The 24,139-nt window shown below is 37.6% G+C and overlaps 1 protein-coding gene across 2 annotated transcripts in view; it reads right to left on the reverse strand.

The window, feature by feature from the left end:
• cdin1 (CDAN1 interacting nuclease 1) overlaps positions 1-24,139 on the reverse strand; it is a 169,913-nt gene that overhangs the window by 65,503 nt on the left and 80,271 nt on the right. For both annotated transcript variants that reach the window (XM_072266971.1, XM_072266974.1), the window contains 4 exons: positions 23,120-23,199; positions 22,675-22,724; positions 18,514-18,581; positions 6,997-7,062 (listed from right to left, as the gene is read on the reverse strand). In XM_072266971.1, coding sequence (XP_072123072.1) covers positions 6,997-7,062; positions 18,514-18,581; positions 22,675-22,724; positions 23,120-23,199 — 264 coding nt within the window. The remainder of the gene's footprint in view (positions 1-6,996; positions 7,063-18,513; positions 18,582-22,674; positions 22,725-23,119; positions 23,200-24,139) is intronic.

Consider the following 24,139-nt stretch of genomic DNA (forward strand, 5'->3'; position numbering starts at 1 on the left):
GAATTATCCATTTGCCTTTCTGTAGAATTCTGGGTATAGTCTTTGTTTATAAATCAAGGAATGACATTCCCAGCAACACGTACAAAATGCTGGAGGAACTCAGCAGGCCAGGCAACATCTATGGAAAAAGGAACAGTCAGTGGTTTGAGCAAAAACCTTTCGCAGGATTGAAGAAAAAAAGCTGAAGGGTAGATTAGACCTGACGTAAACGGGGAGACCGCCTCGACGAGCATCTACACTCCGTCTGCCTGAACAAGCGAGGTCTCCCAGTGGTCACCCATTTTAATTCCACTTCCTATTCCGATATATCCATCCATGACCTCCTCCACTGTTGGGATAAGCCACACTTAGGTCGGAGGAACAACACCTTATATTCCGTTTGGGTAACCTCCAAACTGATGGCATGAACATCGATTTCTCAAACTTCCAGTAATGCCCCCCCTTCACCATTTCCCATCCCCTTGTCCCCCTCTCATGTTATTTCCTTGCCCACTCATTGCCTTCCTCTAGTGCTCCTCCCGCTTTTTTTCTTTCTTCCATGAGCTTCCGTCTCTTTCACTAATCAACTTCCTAGTTCTTTGTTTCATCCCTCCCCTCCAAGTTTCACCTATCACCCGGCGTTTCTTTTTCTCCCCCCCCCACCCTTTAAATCTACTCCTCAGTCTTTTTTCTCCAGTCCTGCTGAAGGGTTTCTTTTTTCCATAGATGCAGCCTGGCCTGCTGAGTTCCTCCAGCATTTTGTGTGTGTTGCTCAGATATCCAGAATATGCAGATTTTCTCGTGTTTATGACATTCCCAGAAACTAATTTAGTAAAAATTTAGAAAGCTGGGCAAATATCCCAATGAAGGGTCTCAGCCTGGCATATCCACTGTTTACTCCTCTTCATGGACGGTGCGTGATCTGCTGAGTTCCTTCAGCATTTCATGCGCTGCTCCATATTCCCAGCTTCTGCAGAATCTCTTGTTACCTTGATCATATATTTAAATATGATGATTGATTTAATGTCAGTTTTGACAGACAAATAAAGATAATTTCTTAATCCATCCAAAGTAATTTGAAACAAAAGAATAGATGATCAATATATTGTTATTTATTTTCTTTTCACTCCTCCACTTCCGCAAGCGAAAAGTGTTGCCATTAATATAATTTCCTTTGTTCGGCAGTGATGCAAATACTCTTTGCCAAGCATGCATGGGCCAAAAGAATGAAGCATTTACAACTCAGCAAGCCCTTGAACTTCCTGTGGGATAATGATTTATTTACAGTATATCAACCAAAATCTAGCAGCCTGTTTAATTCAGGCCATTGGTATTGTTCAGAAGCAACCAGTTAGATGTAATTGACACAGATAAATGATGCACAATGTTTAGGGGACACGCGATTCAAAGAGTTACAAAAAAATTTCTAATTTTTTTTTGGGATTGCAGTAGGATACCCAACAGAAATGAACTGGAATAATCTCTAATCCCCCAAACAAAACTTCACCATATTGCTATTCAAACAAATAGATTTTGCAGCTATACATTTGCTCACAGACTTGTTGGCACTGTGATTTACAGTAGTTTGAAAGTAACAACAGAATAGCACACTCTAATGAAGATCCCCGACCTTTGGATTAAGGCAATGGTGTGCTTCCTTGACCCAACACTGAAGAATTCTTACTGATATGCACAATATTTAAACACAGATTAAGTGTAAATTAAGACTTTTACTTCAAAATCAACAGATGCTACATTTAATCTGAATATAGGAAAATACTCAAAGAACTTGTCAAGAGCATCATCAACTCATAATTTTAACTCAAAGCAAATATAATACAAAATTAAACAAGCAAAACCTTGCTCAAAGAGGAAGGTTTTAAGAAGTTTGAAGAATTTAAAAGCAAATATTACAGCCTAAATTGAGTTGAAAACACACTAAATTTGATGTACAATTAGCATAATGAATGCAAGGCATGAATTAACTGACTCGAGAGATCCCTAGAAATTGTGAACTAGAGATTAATATGGAGATAGCAGGGACTGATGGCCATGAAAGAATTTAAAAAAATAAGGACAAGTGTTTTAAAACCTAAATATTGCCAGAATTGGAACCCCAATGTAGGCAAGGGTGTAAAGCAGAATATTTCATATAATATAGAATCGCTGGTGACATTGCTGCTCAAGAAAGACAAAGAAATTATTTTAAGTACAGAAATTACTTCTGTACTTAAGATCTGCAAAAATATGGATGAAACAGATACTAAATCCCAATTTATTTGCTGGGAGCAGTAATGCGGGATACAGACCTGTGGGAGCTTGTTGACAGTGTCAAGGGTTCAATCATGAATATAAAGTTAAAGGAAGAAAATTGGGTAATTTGACAAGTAGAATGTAACTCAGATCTGATAAATAAATGAGTTCAATTGATTCTTTGAACCCACCTGGTGACCTCAAGGAATTTCAGTACATCCCACAGGATGAGTGGTAGATAATATGGTTGTATATCACAACAAATTTTTTAAAATTTAGGGACAACTTTTCAATTCACAAATTTGTTCCATTTACCATGGAAAACTGAGGTACACTTAATCCTAGACACCAGATGTGTCACTACAATCAAGGAAATATCAACAATGCCTTTTTAAAGGCTATGTAATGAGTATGTTGATGCTTGTATGGTTGTATGAAACAGATCAGGCACCTATTGTACTTATGCGAGTTACTTCAGGATATGACACGAAAGTAGGTTATCTGCTTGCTGTCACCACCTTCTCTAAATCTGAGGGAAGTAATGACAAAAAAGGTGCAAGCCAATTCACGATGCATGCTGCAGTTTGATAACGGCTGAAATTCAAATCGTTAAGGGCATCATTCTCCAGGAACTCAAGACGCAGCAACCACTTGCAATGTGGTTGATAATCATAACTCATCACGTAGGCAGTCTAACAAGAACACTGATGTCTCATTTGTTCAATAAATGGATATATCTTTCATGTCCCATTTGAATGTGTTTTTGGAATATTTACATTACAGCGAAGACAAGAAGACAACAGTTTCTTTGGTCTCTTGTTGGTTTTTCCACAGTTATCACTCTGGTAGTCAAATTTGTGATCATACAGCAAAATCTATTAATGCATGGAAACTGTTCTTCAAGCAACAAAAAGAATCTCATAGATTTTAGTTATTTTTCCCTAAATTCCATAATTTCTACAATGGCTTAGAACAGAACAGTACAGCTCTGAATAGGCCATTCAACCCACAATTTTGGGTTGATCTTAATGCTAATTTATAATAAATGCTCTCTTCCTGTTTATCAAAGTTCAAAGTAGGTAAATCAAATACAACACTGAGATTCATCTTTTCATGTGCGCGCACACAGACAGACAGACAGACACACACTCACTCAGCCTACCTTAAATAAAGGTTTAGTGAATGTATTATCACGTCCGAGTAATGAACTGTATGCTGATAGCCACTCAAGACAAAACTGTCAGAGACTTGGGCTTGGTCACAATGAAGGACTGAGAATGGTTTATAGGTAGTATGCATTAAGAAGATTGTACTTGCCATGGTAAAATTTTAGGCAGATGAGTAGGATAATAAACAGGGAATGTAATAGGTGAGCTCTGATGAGATGGAAAACCTGGATTATGCTCAACTAATATTAGAAAGCAAATAGATATTTAAAATAATGAAGAAAATTGAGAAAATTATGAGAGAAAATTACAATACTTTTCCTGGAACAAAACAACTTTAAAATTAGAATTTTTACATTCATATTGATATTGTACCTTTCTACACCTTTGGACATCTTCAATGTTTCACAGTTCTTTTGAAGCCCATGTAATATTCTGATGTCAGCAAAAAGTAACCAATTTGAAACTTAAAGCAAAAGCTCTTCATATAAGGAACAGTGCCTCAGAAAGTCAGAGAAACAAAGTAAACAGATGTGTAGTATAGTGAGTTAACCACTGGCTTCATACATCAGTTAACATAGAACTTTGGTCTGTCATTTTATTAGCCATGGCTAACAAAATAACAGGCCAAAATTCTATGTGAACTGAAGTATGAAGCCAGTGGTTAACCCACTATACAACACAACATCAGGTTTCAAAGCAACAGTAACAACTCAAAAGAGCAAGGGCATTAAAGCACCACAATCAGTCCGTTTTAGGTGAAAGAAAAACTTTCAAGAAATCTTTCCTATGAAAGGGGAAGATTAAGAAACAATTAAGAAAACATATTCATAAATTCTCCATTACCATGAAGTTAAAAATGCATTATTGTCAAAATATGCACAATTATCCTAGAACAAATCCCCATTTCAATAGTCCTCAAACTGTAAAATATACTATATTAGAAGGCAACTATCACTTGATCTAGTAATCATAATTCAAAGCATTTACACTTCATTTCAACTTTTTAGTCACTTACCTACATGAAGAACGCAAAGGCATTATCATATTTGGGAAATGAAAATAAAGGTATTTCTTATTCTTCTCCAATTTCCCCAATTCATTTGTTGCACTGGGAAATAGCACAGCAGTGGAATTATTTTATTGCCACAATAGGCAAAACTGCATCCTTCTGTGTGGTAAACTTCTATTGCACTAAAACCATTACATATTTACTCAAGTGATTTCATATCAATTTCTACATTTTGCTCTGATTATTGGTAAATTGGCTTATTATTGTCACTTGTGCCATGGCACAGTGAAAAATTTGACTTTATGTACTGTTCATACAGATCAATTCATTACAACAGTGCTTTGAAGTAGTACAAGATAAAATAATAAAGTGCAGAATAAAGTGTTACAGTTAGGGAGAAATCGTTTTGCAGGGAGACAATAAGGTCAAGAGTCCTAAACACAAAATAATCTGCAGATGCTGGGGTCAAAGCAACACTCACAACACGCTGGAGGAACTCAGCAGGTCGGGCAGCATCCGTGGAAAAGATCGGTCGACGTTTCAGGCCGGAACCCTTCGCCAGGACTGTAGGGGGAAGGGGCAGAGGCCCTATAAAGAAGGTGGGGTTGGGTGAGAAGGCCAGTAAGGGGAAAGATAAAGGGGTGGGGGAGGGGAGGCAGGGAGGTGATAGACAGGAAAGGTAAAGAAGGAATAGGGGAAAACACAATGGGTAGTAGAAGGAGGTGGAACCAAGAGGGAGGTGGTAGGCAGCTGGGGGAGGGGGCAGAGTGACATAGGGATAGGGGAAGGGAGGGGGAGGGAATTACCAGAAGTTGGAGAATTCATGTTCAAGGTCAAGAGTCCATTTTGTTACACTGGGAGACCTTTCAAAAGTCTTACAAAAGTGGGATGGAAAGTTTGTGTTGTTATTGATGTTGTGTCTTTATTATATATCTAATTACTACATGTAAGATATCAGCTGAAAGTCATTGAAGATGAGTTGAAACATTGTGTCAGCATGTTTCATTGCAAGTTTGAGATTGCTGGGTTGAAAACAAAAAGTGTTTTCTCTTAAACACAAGAAATTCTGCAGATGGTGGAAACCTTGAGCAACGCACACAAGATGTCAGAGGAATGAAACAGATTAGACAACAATGAAGGGTAACAAACAGTCAACATTTCAAGCCGAGATTCTTCATCAGGACTGGAAATGAAGGGAGCAGAGATCAGAATAAGAAGGGGTGGGAATGGAAAAGAGTACGACCAACATGTCGGTCCATGGCCTCCTCTACATCTATGATTAGGTCAGTATCAGGTTAAAGGAACAACACCTCATATTCCACCTGGTTAGCTTTCAACTTGATGGTATGAACATTGATTTTGCTAACTTCAGATAATTACTCCCCCCTTTTTATTTGTCTTCACCCCCCCCTTCTTTCTTCATCCATTCCCCATTCTGGTTACCCTCTCACTCCTTCTCTTCTCATGACCTGTTCATCACCTCTCATTGGTTCCCCACCTCCTCCTCTTTATTTCAAGGTTCTCTGACCTCTCCAGTAAGATTCCTCCTTCTTTAGCCCTTTACCACTTCCATCTATTGCCTCTCACCTTCCTTCATCTCCCCTCCCCTCCACCTACCCATCTGCTGTCATCTATCACCTGCAGCTTATACTCCTCTTCCTCACCCTACCTTCTTATATGGCTTTTGATCCCTTCTTCTCCAGTTCTCATGAAGACTCTTGGCCTGAAACATGGGCCGTTTATTCCCCTCCATTGATGCTGCCTGACCTACTGAGTTCCTCTGGCATTTTGTGTGTTGCTCAAGTGTTTTTTTTTCTTGTTTTTTTCTATGGTGCTTGTTGAGTGATAGCTCTTCCAGCTTGTCTTGCAAATAAATAATTCGCAATAACAAAAATATATTTAATATGACTATCCCAAGAGTAACAATCACAACAAATGATTTTGCTCTCTACCCTACAAATAGATGGCAAATAGAAACCTACAATGAAAAAGAAACTTCCACAGGAAGGGTAAGTAAAATTTATGAAACAAGATGCAAGGCTGGAAGAAGAAATTTAATGAACTCTCCAGGACGGAAAGATGACAGTGTACAAAATGGGCTTCATAGTGAAGGAGTGGTCGATGAAAGGAATCACAAAATGACGCAACACAGGAAGAGGTTATTTGGTCTGAGGGTGAGCCTGCAGATTCTTTATGAAAACCAATTTGCTATCCCTCTCCTTTGCCCTCTACCCATAGCTAGGCAAATTCTTTACACTGAGACTTACTCAGCTGCCTATTAAATGCTATAATTGAATCTACCTCCCACTACTATCCCTTGCAGCATATTCCAGATCCTAAGCACTCAATGTGCAAAAAAAATTCCTCAAACATTTTCAAAGGGTAGGGGGAACTAACAGCCTAGGGCATATTGAGCAGAGAAAAGGAGATACGGTTGACTGCATTCACAAGCACCAGAGCCTTGTAATGGTTCTTCCAATGCAATTTGATACCATATCAATCATGTGTAAAATATAACAAATGGAAAATATGCACATTTCATAAATTTATGATTGGTTGGGTACATGTAAACCTGCAGAGACTTACCAACTGGTACCTCCAAAATAATGTCAGGTGTTTTGTCATAGCCTTTGGTGCGCAGTTGATCTTCATCTGTCCAAATAAAATTTGAAAATATGTTAATATTGAAATAGATACATATTAAATGAATACCCTAGTTAAATGTAGAACATTCATAGATTGAGGTAAGTACTGTATCTAAAAATACATAGATATATCAAAATAGAAACAAAATGTTCTTGCTTTTGGCATAAAAAGAAAGCTGGGTTTATTGAATGAAATTAAAGAAAGAGACAAACAGTTTATTAAACTTCCAAAGTAACATATTTGAATATTTTGTGTGGAATTGTGTTACAGTACACTGGAAAAAAAATAGTCATCTTGGCTGCATCTTACTTTTGTTTCCCCAGGGTGTGACTAAGTTTAAAACGCAGTCAGGAAGATTACCGTGTACAACACTGGATGAATTTGCCTGATTTTACAAGCATTTTCCTGACTAGCACTAATTTCTAATACCGCCCATGTGATTCAGTGCACCTGAGTGCAGAAACAGAAAAATCCCCCATTAAAATTTGGGAGACAGCCAAATGAAATAAATAATATTTTGAGCGTTCTCAAGGACTTGAGCAACAGAAATAGGAAAGCCAGTTCCAGATATCTTTTTGGCTACAATGATAGCCAGAACAATTCTTCCTATTGACTCAGAGATAAAAGTGAAATTGTTACTTTGAAAAAAAAACATTAGCTTTCACATTCATTTCTCAGAATACAATATCATACAAGTTTATTGTCTGAGTAGATATTAAAATATTGTAACTGGCCATTGTCAACTTGCTCTGCCGTTGTCTGGTCAGTGGAGCGTTCTTGCATCTAAGTGCCTCTCTGTTATTATTTCTGCAACACCTGATTTCTCCATTATATTTTGGCTGACCTGGTCATTCAATTCTAGACATGCCTTTCTGTCTTCACCCAACCTAAACTAATAGCTAAAACAAGTAACAGAGAAGGTTGTGTGGTCTCTCTTAACACCTACTGGGCTGTTGACATTGTGGCATGTCTATTCTCCTTTCCACATCACCTCTGATTAAAATTAATGGCCCATTCCACTCCTGGGTAGCCAATTTCCAATCCATTTATCAGTAGAGGACACCACTTTCATGGCCAATGTTCTGACACTCTGATAGTTTTGTTGTCTTGTGATAGAATTCCAAGGTCAATACAATTTAAAATCTAAATAATTATAATCATTTAGCATAAATGGTTCTGCATTTAAAAAAAAATCAGGCAGGTATTTAGTATTCACCATTTTGGCATTGATCCTAACAAACCAAAGGTTTGATTTAGATTTTCACAAGACAGATTAATTTTTTGCACAATTGCCAAGTTACAATTTTTCCTCTCCTTTACAACCCATCCCCACTTCACTGTGCAGTTATATTTTCCATCAAAAAGCAGCCTTTCATTATCACAGCTAAAACATGTACAAAATTAAACTATACTTTTCGTGTTATTTCATGCACAAATAAAACATGAAGCTGTGTACCATTACATAAATCAATGCTAGTTCCCTACTATTCAAGAATATCATGTCGATCACAAGAGAGAGTGACCATTGCTTAATAGCACATTAGTTGCAATTATTACAAATGTTACAGCATCAAGAAAAATAAAAAACCCTATTGTGGATGTACTTTTATTTTTCTAAAAAGTACATTTGAATTGTTATTAAAATTTGTATCTGGTGCTCCCAGTTAATTGTAGATCAAGCTTGCATCATTCTCGCAAAGCATTACAAGTGCAAACTGTCTGCGGCATCTGAATGGCCTCAGCAAACAAGTAATTTAATCAAATTGATACACTCAAATACAATATTACAAATTGAATTTCTTCCTTAAATATTCCCTATTGAATACTATAAATGAAGCTCATAAAATGAAAGGGTGGTACTGTGATTATGAAATGCATTTGGGGGAAAGAATTATGATGAATAGTTGTTCTTTGGTTTGGAGAGAGATAATAGGGTATTTTCCAGAGGTTGGTGCTGGTGCTTTATGATAATAACTTAGACATGAGAGTGCAGAGTTGTTACCAAATTTGCAAATGATTAAACACTGAGTGATACATAATGAGGATGATAGACTTCAAAAGGATATAGACAAGTCTGATGAAATAGACATACACATGGGAGGGGCAAATAAAACCTAATACAGAGGACTGCAGTGATACATTTTACCAAAGGACGCAGAAACAACTTACTAAGAATTATTTCAGCACTGTTTCTTTTCGGCTAGAAGGGTAGACCTGGGAAGCTGAGATTGTTCTTAGTCAAGAGATCATTTAAAGATATGAGAAGGAATGCAATGAAATAGATGTGCTTAGGTAGAGTAAACAGAGGAAATTGTTCCCATTGGCAAAGTATTCAAGGACCAGAGAACACAGACAAAGTAATTGGCTAAAGATCCACAGCTGAAGCAAGGAAAAGCCATTTCATGCAGTGAGTGATTATGAATTGGAATATACTGCCTGAAAGTACAGTGCTTTCAGATTCAATCATAGCTTTCAAAATAGAATTGGATTTATACTTGGAAAGATCCGCAGGAAAACAGGTCTGGGATTGCTCGACAAAGAGTCTGTCCAGACTTAAAGGGGCAAAAGGCCTTCTACTGTGTTCTAACAATTTTGTATTACAGAATACACTGACATACCTCTCAGCAACTAACGAAACAATCGCATGAGAAGAAATTACAACTTAATTCCCAAGGTTGTCTGAATTGGAGTAACATTTTGCATATGGGCTCTCTTAGAGGCTAAATGAGAACATTTCATTAACATCAAATAAGAATTGTGATAATGGTTTAGAATACAAACACAAATGAATGTGAAGAGCAGAAATACTAGAGACTCAGCATATCAGACTAAATCTGTTTAAAAACAGAAAAAATTAATGTTTCATCAGAACAGGGAAAAGTTACACATTAATGACTTATTTCTTAGCATGTACATAATCAGGGGAACACAAGAAGGAAACAGTAAAAGAGAATGTACAAAAAAGCATGGGAATTAAGCAATAATAAAGGATTTACAGAGGCATTGTTCTGATGTAAAATTACCATTGAGAGCATACTCACCAACTGCATCTCAGTGTGGTATGGCAATCGTCCCGTATTGGACCGCAAAGCACTCCAGCGTGTGGTGAAAACTGCCCAGCGGATTATCAGCACCCAATTGCCCACCAGTGAGAACATCTACCATAAACGCTGCCTGGGCAGGGCGAAAAGCATTATCAGGGATGCATCTCACCCTAACCATGGGCTTTTTACTCTTCTCCCATCCGGTAGGCGCTACAGGAGCCTCCACCCCCGCACCAACAGGCACAGGAAGAACTTCTTCCCTGAGGCTGTGACCCTGTTGAACCTCTCATCACAGCGCTAAGCAGTATTGCATCCATATTGTACTGTCTCAGTACTTCTATATTTGTGTGCTGTAGCACTTTTTTAATTCACAGTTATTTTGTAAATAACACTATTCTTTGCATCTCTGATCAGATGTTAACCGCATTTCATTGGCTTTGTATCTGTGCTCAGCACAATGACAATAAAGTTGAATCTAATCTAATCTAAAGCAGAAGTGTGTAAAGTACCCAACTGAAAGAAAGAGGTTCTTTTTTGGGGGGTCTTGTAGAACTTCAGTGGAATTTTGACAGAGGCAAAGGTCAGAAAAGAAAATATATATACACCAAGTAGAGCAGAGAGAAGCAAGCCTGAGGGGAAAAGAGTGCAAGTGGTTGCAGGTATAAGTTAGAAAACCAGCAACATACAATCAGCAAGAACAAGTGATACAGCGTAAAACATGAAGTTAGTTAAATAAAAGCATTTTCCAGATGTTACAAAAAATGCTTGTCTGTCATTTTGTGCTGCTGGTGGTGACTAGGGTGACATAGTGGTGTAGCAATTAACATAACGTTATTACAGCGCCAGGAATCAGCTAACAGGGTGCAATTCCTGTCACTGTCTGTAAGGAGTATGTACGTTCTCTCTGTGACTGCGTGGACTTCTTCGGGTATTCCACTTTCTTACCACATTCTAAAGACGCACGGGTTAGGGTTAGCAAATTGTGGGTATGCTACATTGAATTTGGAATCTCGGCAACACTTGTGGGCTGCCCTCAGCACATATTCAAACTATGTTGGTCGATGACACAAATGACGTATTTCACTGTATATTTCGATGTACATATAACAAGTAAAGGTAATCTTTAACTTTAGCGGAAGTACCCGTCTCATGAATTAGTAATTTTAGTGATTAAGCTTTTGTACTTTTGGTGTTAGCCAGCATACAAATTAGGCTACTTGTCTCCTTGAGTCTGCTTCACTGTTCAATAAAATTATGGCTGACCACATTGAAACCTGAATGTTACATCCCAGTCTCATGCTTATCAAATATTCAACCATGTCAATCCTAAAAAGTACAGTACACAGATTCTGTCGCTACAACTCTTTGAGGAAATTTCCAAACCTGGGATATATTAAAAAAACAAAATAACTTCATGCCTGTCCTAAATATGCAATCCCTATTTTTAAACAGTGATTCCCAGTTCTAGATTCTTCCATGAGAGACGCTATCTTCTCTACACTCATTCTGTCAAAACTTTATGGAAACCTGCTTCAAATGAAGTCATCTATCACAATTCTAAACTCCACTGGTGGCAGAGATCGCCTATCCAATCTTTCCTCATAGGACACTTCACCCATTTCAGATATTAGTTGAGTAAACTTTCTCTGATCTGTGTCCTGCCATCCTTTAAAAGGAGACTAATACTAAACACCATGATCCAGATGAGGTCTCAACATGCCCTATATTACTCAGTGGTTGCTTTATTAAGGACCTCCTGTACCTAATAAAGTGGTCACGGAGTATATGCTTGTGGTCTGCTGCTGTAGCCAATACACTTTGAGGTTCAAAGTGTTGTCCATTCATAGATGCTCTTCTGCACACCACTGTTGTAACATGTGGTTATTTGAGTTACAGTCACCTTCCTGTCTCTCGCATTAACAAGATGTGTTGACCCAGAGAATTCAGTGAACTGCTGCTCACTGGATGTTTTGCTTTGCTTATCATATCATTCTCTAGAGATATGTGTGAAAATCCAAGATCAGCAGTTTCTGAGACACTCAAACCACCTCATCTGGAACCTACAATCATTCCACGGTAAAAGTCACTTAGAAAAATCCCCATCCTGATGTTTGTTTTGAACAACAACTGAACCACTTGACCACGTCTGCATGCTTTTATGCATCGGGCTGCTGCCACATGATTGGCTGATTAGATATCTGCATTAACAAATAGGTGTACAGGTATAATAAATTGGTCACAGTGTATAACTAAGGCATAACCTTGTTGCTTTTATCAATTCCCCCAGCATTATATGATAATATTCTGTTAACTTTCCCAATGTACCTGATGCCTTTAGTGAATCATACTCTGGATCATCCAGATCCCTCTACACCACAAAGCTCCGCATGGCTCACGATTAAGATACCGTGTTGCTTATTTTTCCTGTCAAAGTGGACAACTGCACATTTTCCCACATTGTACTCATTTGCCAGAATTCTGCCATTCATTTCACCTTGTCTAATGTTAAACAACCATAAATATTATATACACACAGAATTAAACTGTACATATTAATCCAGATGAGGAGAGGCGATAGGAACACAGAAGGGGGAAGAGTGGAAGCAGCAAAGAGGTGGAAGTGACCAACAGCTGTAGATCTGTTTTCATTTTAGTCCAGCAGAGTAATAGTGGAACACAGATTAAATACCCAGAAAGACAGGTAGTGGATTCAGTGAAGAGAGAAAAAGATTACTCTTCTGTTTAAAAAAGAAACTTTTTTTTAGTGGATAAAGTAAAATAGGGGGCTATGTGGGATGTAAGCATTAAATCGATCTTGCAGGCTAAAGGGTCGGCACAACATTATGAGCCGAAGGGCTTGTACTGTGTTGTGTTGTGTTCTAGGTTCTATACAAATAACATAGACAAAGTCGTGATAAAGCAGGTTACACATTTGGATTGCATAAAGGGTAAAATATATTCAGTTTGCAAAGTTAGTCATAGATGATAGCAAAAAGACAAAGGTTTTGTACAACATGTGCCAGGATCTAACCCAAGGAACTCATGGATTCTGACTTTAGGATTATTACTACACCACCAAGAAAATCAGAGAAACAAGCATGCGGTTAAAGAAGTGATAGTAGGAAACAGGAGCTTCATCTTCTGAAGGCTTCCAAAACCCAAAGAAAGGAAATATATCGTTGGCAAGACCACCCTTGAACCTAATATGTCTAGGATTCTAGTGGCAAGTATAAAGAGTATGATCACGAGGATTTCGACTTGCAAACAAATGCAAGAAAAAATCAAATAAATAAAAGTGGAATGATTATTGGACATAAATTTGTACAAAAGGAATGGCTGATGAAGTAAAACTGAAAACTGAAAGATTTTCTTTAAAAATAAAATTATGTGCATGTGTAAAACAGCAGGTGGGAACGTTGGAGCGTCGGATAAGTAAACTCTACAGTTGCATGGAATGTCAGGTACAAACTAAACAAATTATTGGAACAAAAATGAAAATTGAAGAACATGACTGCAGCACTGCTGGAGGACTGGAAACTTCAAGAAATAAAACAGAAAAGGGCTGTAAATAAAGATGCAAACTTCAATGAAGAAAGAAAACTTAATGAAAGGTAAACAGACGGTAAAGACATTTTGGAGTTAAGATTTAGGCTTTAAATTTGTAACAGCAATTGTTGTAGATCTCTGAGAAACACGTAGGAAGACCTCCAGTGTCCCTGATGACTACACCTGCAAGAAAAGCATACAGCTGCAGCTCCTGACAGACCGTGTTAAAGAAATAGAGCTGGAACTAGATGAACTTCCGATCATTCGAGAGGCTGAGAGGTTGATAGACAGTACATACAGGGAGGTAGTACCGAAGGTGCAGGACACAGGTAACTGACTGTCAGGAGGGGAAAATGAGATAGGCAACCAATGCAGAGCATCCCAATGGTAACTTAACTCCACAACAGGAAGGAGAAGATGGTGAAGCGACGCAGCATGCGTGGCCTCTCTGGTGATGAATATCTGTAATCTGTCAAGTAGGAGGCCGTGCACAATTCTGATTTGATGGAGGCAGATGTGAGAGCACGGAGGAACATCTGGTGAAACTTCTGAAATGCCTGCTTCGCTGCTGCTGCCACTATGGCATCTGAAATCTCCGGAGGGGAAGGCTCCGAATCCCCAGCTTTGCCTATTGCTTGGCGGCTGAGGCCAGGGTCGAAGCGCTCGGCAGAGATGGTGCTCGGAGGCTCAAAGTTTTTGGACAGACTCAGAGTCGGACTGTGGTCGGGTGTTCCAGGATGCTTCGTCGGCAAGTTTGCAGCGCTGGAAGCTCATGGCAGCGAGAGTTTCTCCCTTCTACAGTCTGCGTGAGATGTTGGGGCTATCGGGACTTTGAGACTTATTTTACCGTGTCCATGGTCTGCTCTTATCAAATTACGGTATTGCTTTGCACTGCTGTAACTATATGTTATAATTATGTGGTTGTGTCAGTTTTAGTCTTGGTCTGTCTTGTGTTTCTGTGATATCATACCAGAGGAACATGGTATCATTTTTTAATGCATGCATTTCTAAATGACAATAAACGAGGACTGAGTGTCCCCATAATCTAAAGAGGTATACTGCTGGGAATACTGTTGGAGGGAATGACTAGCAGAGGAAAGCTACGGTGGTCAGGTATCTGGGGCTCAGAAGGGGATGGGGGATGTAGAAAGAGAAGAGACAAGCTGTGGTAATAGGGGAACAATAAGGAGGGTCTGTAGACAAGAACAATATTTCTGGATAGTTTGTTGTCTTCATCAGGGATATTTTGGATCAAGTCCACAGCATTAAGGGGGAGGGGGAGCAGCCAGAGATCGTGGTCCACATAGATACGAACGACATGGGTAGGAGGGGTGACGAGGTCCTGCAAAGAAAATTCGGGGGTTAGGTGCTAAGGTCTTTGGGTTGAGATTCTAAATAGGAGAAAGGCCAATTTTGATATCAGACAGGATCTGACAAATGTGGATTGGGACAGGTTGTTTTCTGGCAAAGGTGTACTTGGTAAATGGGAGCCTTTCAAAAGATGACATTTTGAGAGTACAGAGTTTGTATGCTTCTGTCAGAATAAAAGGCAAGGATAACAGGTTTAGGGAACCTTGATTTGAGAGATATTGAAGCCTTGGTTAAGAAAAAGAAGAGGTGCATAGCAGATATAGGCAAGCAAGAACAAATGAGGTGCTGGAGGCATACAAGAAATGCAACAGAACACTTAAGAAGGAAATCAGCAGGGCTAAATGAAGTCATGAGATTGCTCTAACAGACAAGGTGAAGGAGAATCCTAAGGGCTTCTACAGATATATTAAGAGCAAAAGGATAGCAAGAGACAAAATTGGTCCTCTGAAAGATCAGAACGGTAATCTATGCGTGGAGCCAAGCGATGGGGAGGTCTTAAAAGGATTTTCTGCATCTGTATTTACTCCGAAGAGAACTCAAAATCTATGTAAGTGAGGGAAAGCAACAGCAAGGTCATGGACCCTAGACACATTACAGAGGAGATGCTGTTTCCATTTATCTTAAAATACTCAATGGTTTAGTCTGTTAATAGATATTTCATAATTTTGTGTCTCTAGCCATGTAGCACATGATGCCAACTATGCTAGTGTCATTCGCAAGAGTATGTGGCATTCAACCCCATTACGTTAGTTATTGATAAAGTGCTGAGTACTTGAGAACACAAAAGAAAGTTTTAAAGGCCAGCGTGAGCTTGATCAATGAGTCAGAAAGTCACCAGGATTCAAGAATTATCTGAGGCCACCATATACTCAGCTCACTGACAAGCCTGCAAACCAATTGTGATTTAAGCAATCTGGCTTCTGGCAAATTGTCCCTTCTCAGAGGCAAGCCAGCAAGGCCATGTGATGCACCTCAAATGCATCTAAATCCACTAGTGTGACTGTGAATGGGCTGGATGAGACCATTGAAGATTTTGTTTTGACTGTGTCCCTTTTTCATAGTAACACCCACAATGTCATAGTCATACTTTATTGATCCCAGGGGGAAATTGGTTTTTGTTACAGTTGCACCATAAATAATAAATAGTAATAGAACCATAAATAGTTAAATAGTAATATGTAAGTTATGCCAGTAAATTATGAAATAAGTCCAGGACCAGCCTATCGGCACAGGGTGTTTGACCCTCCAAGGGAGGAGTTGTAAAGTTTGATGGCCACAGGCAGGAATGACTTCCTATGACGCTCTGTGCTGCATCTTGGAGGAATGAGTCTCTGGCTGAATGTACTCCTGTGCCCAACCAGTACATTATGTAGTGGATGGGAGACACTGACCAAGATGGCATGCAACTTAGACAGCCGCATCTCAGACAGCATCCTCTTTTCAGTGACACAGATAAGAGAGATTTTCCATGTCAATCATACGGGAAGAAGAGTACAAAAAAATACACCATACAACTGGATTTACCCTCTTTTAAAATACTTAATTATTTCACCCACAGAGAATAAAATTTACCTATCTAGTTCATCAACCTCATACTTCATCTCAACTTCATCCTTTGATGAAGGCAGAGCAGTGGATGGAGTACATGGATTATATAAAAACAAACATAAGCAGATCTGCAGATGCTGGAAATGCAAGCAACACGCAGAAAATGCTGGAGGAACTCAGCAGGCCAGGCAGCATTGATGGAAATGAGTAAACAGTCGATGTTTCTGGCCAAGACCCTTCATCAGTCCTGTCGGGTAAACAATAGTTTTTGTTGACTGGAGATCATGGTCTCTCTTTGGGTGCTTTGCTGTTGCTTGGTGGGTGGTAGGCATTGATGCTTTCGCTGAAAACTGATGAAGGGAGGGGGGAGGTTGATGTGTTAGTGGAGTTCTAATGTTTTTCTGTCATTCATTCTTTGGGGTTCCTCTGTTTTTCATGGATGTCTACAATGACAAATATTTCAGACTGTATACTGTATACATTCTCTGATAATAAACAGAACCATTTGAATCAGTGTTTGATGCTATGTATGCTATTGGGAATGGAAAGTAGTAGCAATAGATGGTCTCATGCTAACAGTAACAGTTATGATGAAGAATAATCTTTTCAATGTGAAGGATGGTAGGAACAAATGCAAGGACAACAGCACTGTAGATCTGGGAGACTGGGTTGAAGCAGAGTATGGGAAGTAGGTCCACCACAGTCAAGAAACCTACATCATCAGCGGAAGGAATTTCTCTAAAGGGGAAAGATTCAAATAAGAAGCACTGGTATTGAAGGCAGTATTATCTGATGAAACATGAGGGAAACAGAAGCTGGGAGAAAGAAATACAGCATTTAGAGAAAGTGAGCTGGGAAGATATGCAGTAATAGATATTGGCTGATAGCCAATTAAGCGAGATGTGAATGGTTCACTGCCCTCTTAAACAGAATCAGAGACTGCAAGTTAACTAAATCTTCTCCATACTTAATGCTCAATAAATTCAGTGCTTTACTTATTATATCCCAATGAACCATGCCTTTACTCATGGACATTCTTGCAGAGTGTCCTGTAATATGTAATGAACAAGTGCAAGAACCTGGAAATACACTATGAGCAGGGATGTACCAAGAATTAAGAAAATATGTAACCTTCACTCAGTTTAATTTAAAAACGCAGGCTAGTGTGTTGATAAATTCTAAGTGTGTTGTACAAGGGAAAAGAAAACATTCAATGGCTTTACCAAATGATGCAATCCTGAAGATGTCATCCTTCTGTAATGAGTAAGTTCTGTAATAATTCATGTTCAAATAAGATATTGATTTTATCCCCAAAGGCAATACAAATTTTGCTTTGAATATTTTATACATGCATCAAATGACAAAGAAGTTTATATTAGTGGGAAAACAAAAAAACCCTAAGATTTTCTATACCACAAGACTTTCAAAAGCATTGAATTCTCAGAATTGAAAACAGCTTTCTACCAATATAAACATGAAATTATTGAAAGATACCACCTCTTTGCAAGGAATAGTCCAAGTAATCTGTAATTTATCTTCCTTCTGAGGTGGAATGCTTTTTGCACATCACATACCTGCTTCCCCCAACTCCATTTCTTTCATATGTAAACCACCTCTTAGGTTTGGTTCCTTATGCTTCACTTTAATTCTCTGAAGACAAGGCTCACATATGTAATCTCAGGATATGAGAGGTTTTACAGAAGCAACTATTATAAAGGTATTTTTCCAGCTACTTATGCTATAAAATATTAATCACAAGTTTCTATGTGTACTGTATGTAAGAGTATTAGGTATCTGATTTCCTGTCTAGTCCTAAATCAATATAAGATAACATGCGCAGCATCAATCATTTCAGCTCTTTCTTCAGCCTTACAGATAGGTTGCATTTTCTGTACTTTCCGACAAAGTGAACTGTTGTGGATTACATGGTTTCCAATCAAATTTTTACCTAAAAATGATAGTTTTTTCCTTTGTAGCTTTTCACGAAGCAGAATTTCATATTCTTGTCCAATGGCGCTATAGGTAGTAAGTTAAGGAAACAACAGGCGTCATTGCACAAGACCATAGCAACTGAGTTTGAACCAGTGGGTTTGCAGCAGTTATTATTTTTAACTGTACATTCCTTTGGAATAAAAAGTCAACCCATGTTAACGTTTTGTGGATTATGTAAGCTGCTTTAAATTTATAAAAAAATGTCTAATTTGATGCTAAATAAGATAGATTTTAAAAGTTCTTCTAAATTAATAAAATATTGTCACTGTAAGCTTAATATCACTTCAATAGAAATAATGAAGAAAACAATAAAATATTAATAATGTAGGGAAATATTCAAAATAAATACTCCAAAGTGGAATATAAATATTGGAGAAAGGGACTGAAAGAAGAAAGCAGTTCTAGGGAGAAAATTAAAATGGTGGTGGTGGTAATGTCTAAGGAAGGTACACATTCTTTTGTTCAGAATGGGATTAAGCATTTTGGAGAGGAGATCTTAAGGCAGATCAATGAGGTGGCAGAAAGAAGGGTGGGAACACTATGCCAATCACTAAGGATACTAAGTTAAAGTAGTAATCTGTTTTAAGGATGACGAACACTTCAGATTCTCCACACCGTACCCAGGCCTCATGTCTGTAATAATTTTGTATGAATGCATTAATTGATCACTTGTGCAAATCTGTGTGTGTAGCAACCTTCATTCATGTTTGTTACAGGCTGAGTATTTTTCCAAAATGCATAGGACATGCAGGTATTATGTCATGTAATAGCACCACAGTGCAATATTTTGAAAATTACCACTGTTCTATGTCTTTGCTATATTCCAGGCTGAAAGGATCATGGAGATGATGACTACAACATTTAAAGAGAAACTGCCCTTTAATTAAATCAGAACCATCATAATCAATGTGACCATCTACTTTGCTTTGGTTAATTTCTCGAATATTATTATTTAAAATCATGAACTCTAATAATATCACCAGAGATAAAAAAAACTCTGAGGATTTACTGAGAGACATATTTAAGGGAATTGCATTTGGAGCCAAATTGATAGTATTGTTATATTATAGTATTACATTATTGAGCTGTATATTAGTTACAGTTAAGTTTTTCTTCCTCCTGCAAAATATTACTGTATTCATATTCACTATTTAAGTGATTTAAAGAAAACGACTCAAAATGAAAATGAAAATTTGGAAGCAGGGCCATTGAACATTGTTAAGGCAGAGATAGATAAGTCTGTTGATAAAGCAAGGAGTGGAAGATAACTGACGCAAGCAGGAATCTGGAGATGAGGTCATAAATCAGTTAAGCCATCAGTTCACTAAGTAGCAGAGCAGGCTTGAGGGACTGAGTGGCCTAAAGCCCCTCCTACCTTGTACATCTGTATCAACAAAATACTCACTTCTGTTATTTTAGGGCCTTCTGGAGAAAATCAGAATATATAACCACTTATGGCATTGCATGAAATATTCCAAATTCATTGAGGTGATTCATGTGAATGATCTTCTGCACAGTATATTTTAGTCTGTGAATAGAAGTGATAACTAGTATGGTCAACAGAAACTATAATGAATAATACTCATATACTACTTATCTGATGTGTTTTTATTGGAAAAAAATCAATTGTCAATCAAGATAAGCAGGAAACATGTTCCTACCATGAAATAATTTAAGATGTGGGTGGGCAGTAGGGGATTTCTAAAACTACTCAGGATCAAGTATACTGTTGTTAATTTATCAATCATTGTGATTCATTTCACTCTGCTCCACTGATGCACAACTGATTCCCACATCCCGTTTCTTGAAGGCCACAACAATATATCATTCCCTGCTTTTTGTAATACAATTTGTTAACCTGGATTTGCACAGATGCTGTGTGTTGTGGAATTATAACTTTCCAAAGGAAAAACCTGCTCAACACTCTCAACTTCATGACTTGGTCAAGAAGGCATACTCCCTATCAGAACTAGGTCAGAATAGGAAAAACCTCAGAAACAGCTGCTACTTGTACTGGGGAGAAAAATTCAAGTCGTACAGTACTATTGTATTACCATTGTCTAAAATAATTCATGTTAGAACAGGTTACATTGTAGACATAAGCAAAAAGACTAAGGATATTTAGATACAACATGTGATGATTACAACTGCGTTCAAGAATACCAATATGCAAGAATACCAATATGAAACAATTTCACAGACAGTGCAACCTTGCCTGGGTATAAAAGTATCCTGCTACATAAACACAAAAGTTGGGTGTTTAATGAAAAGTAATGACTTTCATAACTAACATCTCAAACATATTTCTTACAGCAATTATGCAAGGTTAAAGCATTTACTATACACTCAGTGGCCATTTTATTAAGTACTCTTATACACCTGCTCGTTAATACAAATATCTAATCACTCAATCATGTGGCAACAACTCAATGTATAAAAGCATGCAGACATGGTGAAGAGGCTCAGTTGTTGTTCAGACCAAACATCAGAAATGTGATCTAGGTGACTTTGACTGTGGAATGATTGTTGGTGCCAGAAGGGGTTGTTTGAGCAACTCAAAAACTGTTGATCTGGGATTTTCACACATATCAGCCTCCTGAGTTTACACAGAATGGTGCTTAAAACAAAAAAAAAGCATCCAATGAGCAGCAGTTTTGTGGGTAAAAATGCCTTGTTAATAAGAGGTCAAAGGAGAATGGCCAGACTAGTTTAAACTGGCTGAAGGTGACAGTAACTCAAATAACCATGCATTAGAACAGTTGTGTGCAGAAGAGCATCTCTGAATGCACAACATGTTGAACTTTGAAATGGAAGGGCTACAGCAGCACAAGACCACACTCAGTTCTATTCCTAGGGCCAAATTTTTTTTTCTTTTTTTTTAGGTACAGGAGGCAACTAAGTGGCCACTGAGTGTATGCTAATTAGATCTGTAATTTATTTACAGCTATTCTTTGACTTATGAAAGTAAAATGCTTCCGGAAAAATATCTTAGAAAGCAATACTTTGTACAAATAAAAAGAAGAGGCTGAACATAAAACCTTATGGGAATTTTTGTACAATGTATTTCTTTTCACAGCCAGTGAAGTGCTCTGGGTTACAGTGAAAAATAGCTTTGTAAATCAAAGCGATGCACTCCAAACTGTTAATGACATTATAGAAAAAACTCATTAATAGAACTTCTATAAATTGCAATAATACCTGTATTAATCTTAGTCTTTAAAAACTGATGCTGCTAATAAAAGATACAGAATGAATCTGAACTAGTGGCAGATGCTGGATTAATACAAAATTATAAACAGTTATTAATAACAGGGTAGCCATATCCCAATGATTAAATGACAGTGCCTCATTCAACCTTCATTTTCATAGTGCAAGATAGCAGTTACATTACTGTATCTATAACATAACTGGTATTGTTTCAGTGCATGCATTCCTGAAAGGGAGAGATTTCCGATGGAAACGTGTTCATAGACTCTTGAACTTATGTAAACTCTTGGCATTATTATGCAATGCTCTATTTCCTCCTGTGGCCCTGACCATCATGGTCATGGTCAAATCAACACTTTCTGCCACTGAGTTTCCGAAAGGCATTCTTGTGTATGCTGACTCATAAAATTTCTTCCCTTGTCACGGACGCCTTTCACCCCCAATCCCTCTTCTGTCAATTACTAAAACTCAGTAAATCGTACAAAACTCTGATGTTTTTTTTAAAGATTTAAATCTCTCTAATCACCATGCCTATTTTACCTTTACCCATACTCAAAGCTCAGTTGAAAGTCTAGCAAATTCATTGTAATACGTAACCTGATTCCAGCAATCAATCTTTTTAAAAGGCAGAACCGATGAACTTTATTAATTATATTGCAGTAATATGTTAAAGATTAAAGAGATGAATTCTACTGCTGTTTCCTTTCACAAAAGCGTCACATTGTCCACAATGTTACTTTTGCAGTTATGAATAAGGTTTTCAGTGACCCTAGTTGATTGAAAGTACAAGGATAGGGTATGAAACACATGTTTTGTGAAGCAGAACTTGATGTCAGGTTAAGCTAGACACATCTCATCTACAAAGTCATAGCTCGTCAATTTCAGTCTTAAATTTTATGGAAAAAGATACTGTTTGATGCAGTCTACCAATGGTCCATAACAGCAGTCGTTCACTGTGCACTGCAAGCAAACAAGAGATGAAAAAGTGCATTAAATATGTAGTGTCAGATAATCCACTGGTAAATCAGATAACTATTATGGCAAATAGTTTTCCGAGAACTGCAATTACAATTTACAGTTTCCGAGTATGGTTCAAAAGACTGTCAAGGACTGTTCAATTTTAAAATATAGAAAATAAAGCAGGCATGGCTTGTATGTACAATAGAGAAGGCTATTAAAATGAGAAAAAAAGCTTTTATACGCAAATAGTTTATTGGCTTCCCTATGATCTATATAGAAGTTTACAGTGACAATAATTAAATGAAATATAAAATCTTTTACTTTAGCTGCATGAGTGTGAATCACTATTAAACATAAAATGCCATTGGAAAAGATAACTGTGATTAATACAGTACCTGATAAACTTGATTAGCTAGAACCCTGTCAGGAATCTGAGATGGGTCCCTTAACATGCCATTTATGACAGGCTTGGTTGCTAGATAGGAATAAGAAAAAGTGTTAATATATTGTGTTGGTTTATTTCAGATTACAGATAAAGAACTGAATTTATCTTGCATTATACAGTATATGAATAGGTTTGCAATGCCTCTCAGGTTTTTGTTCTCATGAAATCAACACTATTTAACTCGTTTTGGTAGAACAAAGGCAAGTTAATCTGTAATAACCTACAAAGGTATACATTAAAAGGATCAATCTGTGCCAATATCAGAATACCAAATCCAACTTAAAAGTGCGGAAAGAGTGGGTGGAATTCTCCAACATTCTTCATAATTATAATAAATCAGGCATGATAAATTCCCATGACTTTGGTATGCATTGTTTTGCTTTTCAAATATTTAGCACCAAGAAATTTTCATATAGTTTGTGGTTATGACATAGATAACAAAGCAATTCTTTTCAGATAAGTGCATATGCATTATGTGAAATCTCATGAGATTGCTTCAAGCAAACATATTAATTGTAAAATGAGGAGATTAGTGGAAAATGCCCCTCAAAACATACCAACTTATTCCTCATATAGCCTTGCATTATATTATTCATACTTTCTCTTTTTACCCAAAATTAAGGTAGATATGAATAAAACCTCATCTAACAGACCTATTTTTCACAAATGGGCAATAAAAGCAACCAATACTTGAGATTTTGCAAAGCAAACCATTATCAGCTATTAAAATGGAAACGTTGAAAGGAAAAATTCAGCCATAAACTGGCACAGAACTCTACTGACAATATACATCGTTTTATCAAATGGGAGCTATGAAACTACTGGTTTCCATATTCAACCCAAGCACTGGTCTCACCTTTATGGATTAAGTTCAATCCAGTATGGCTTCAAACCACTACTTTGACTAACTTTTCATATGTTTTTTTTGATCTTCACCACCTTTGGCTCCAGCCTGAACTCATTTAAATCC

The sequence above is a fragment of the Mobula birostris genome, chromosome 1 (assembly GCF_030028105.1).
Source record: "Mobula birostris isolate sMobBir1 chromosome 1, sMobBir1.hap1, whole genome shotgun sequence".
NCBI lineage: Eukaryota > Metazoa > Chordata > Chondrichthyes > Myliobatiformes > Myliobatidae > Mobula > Mobula birostris.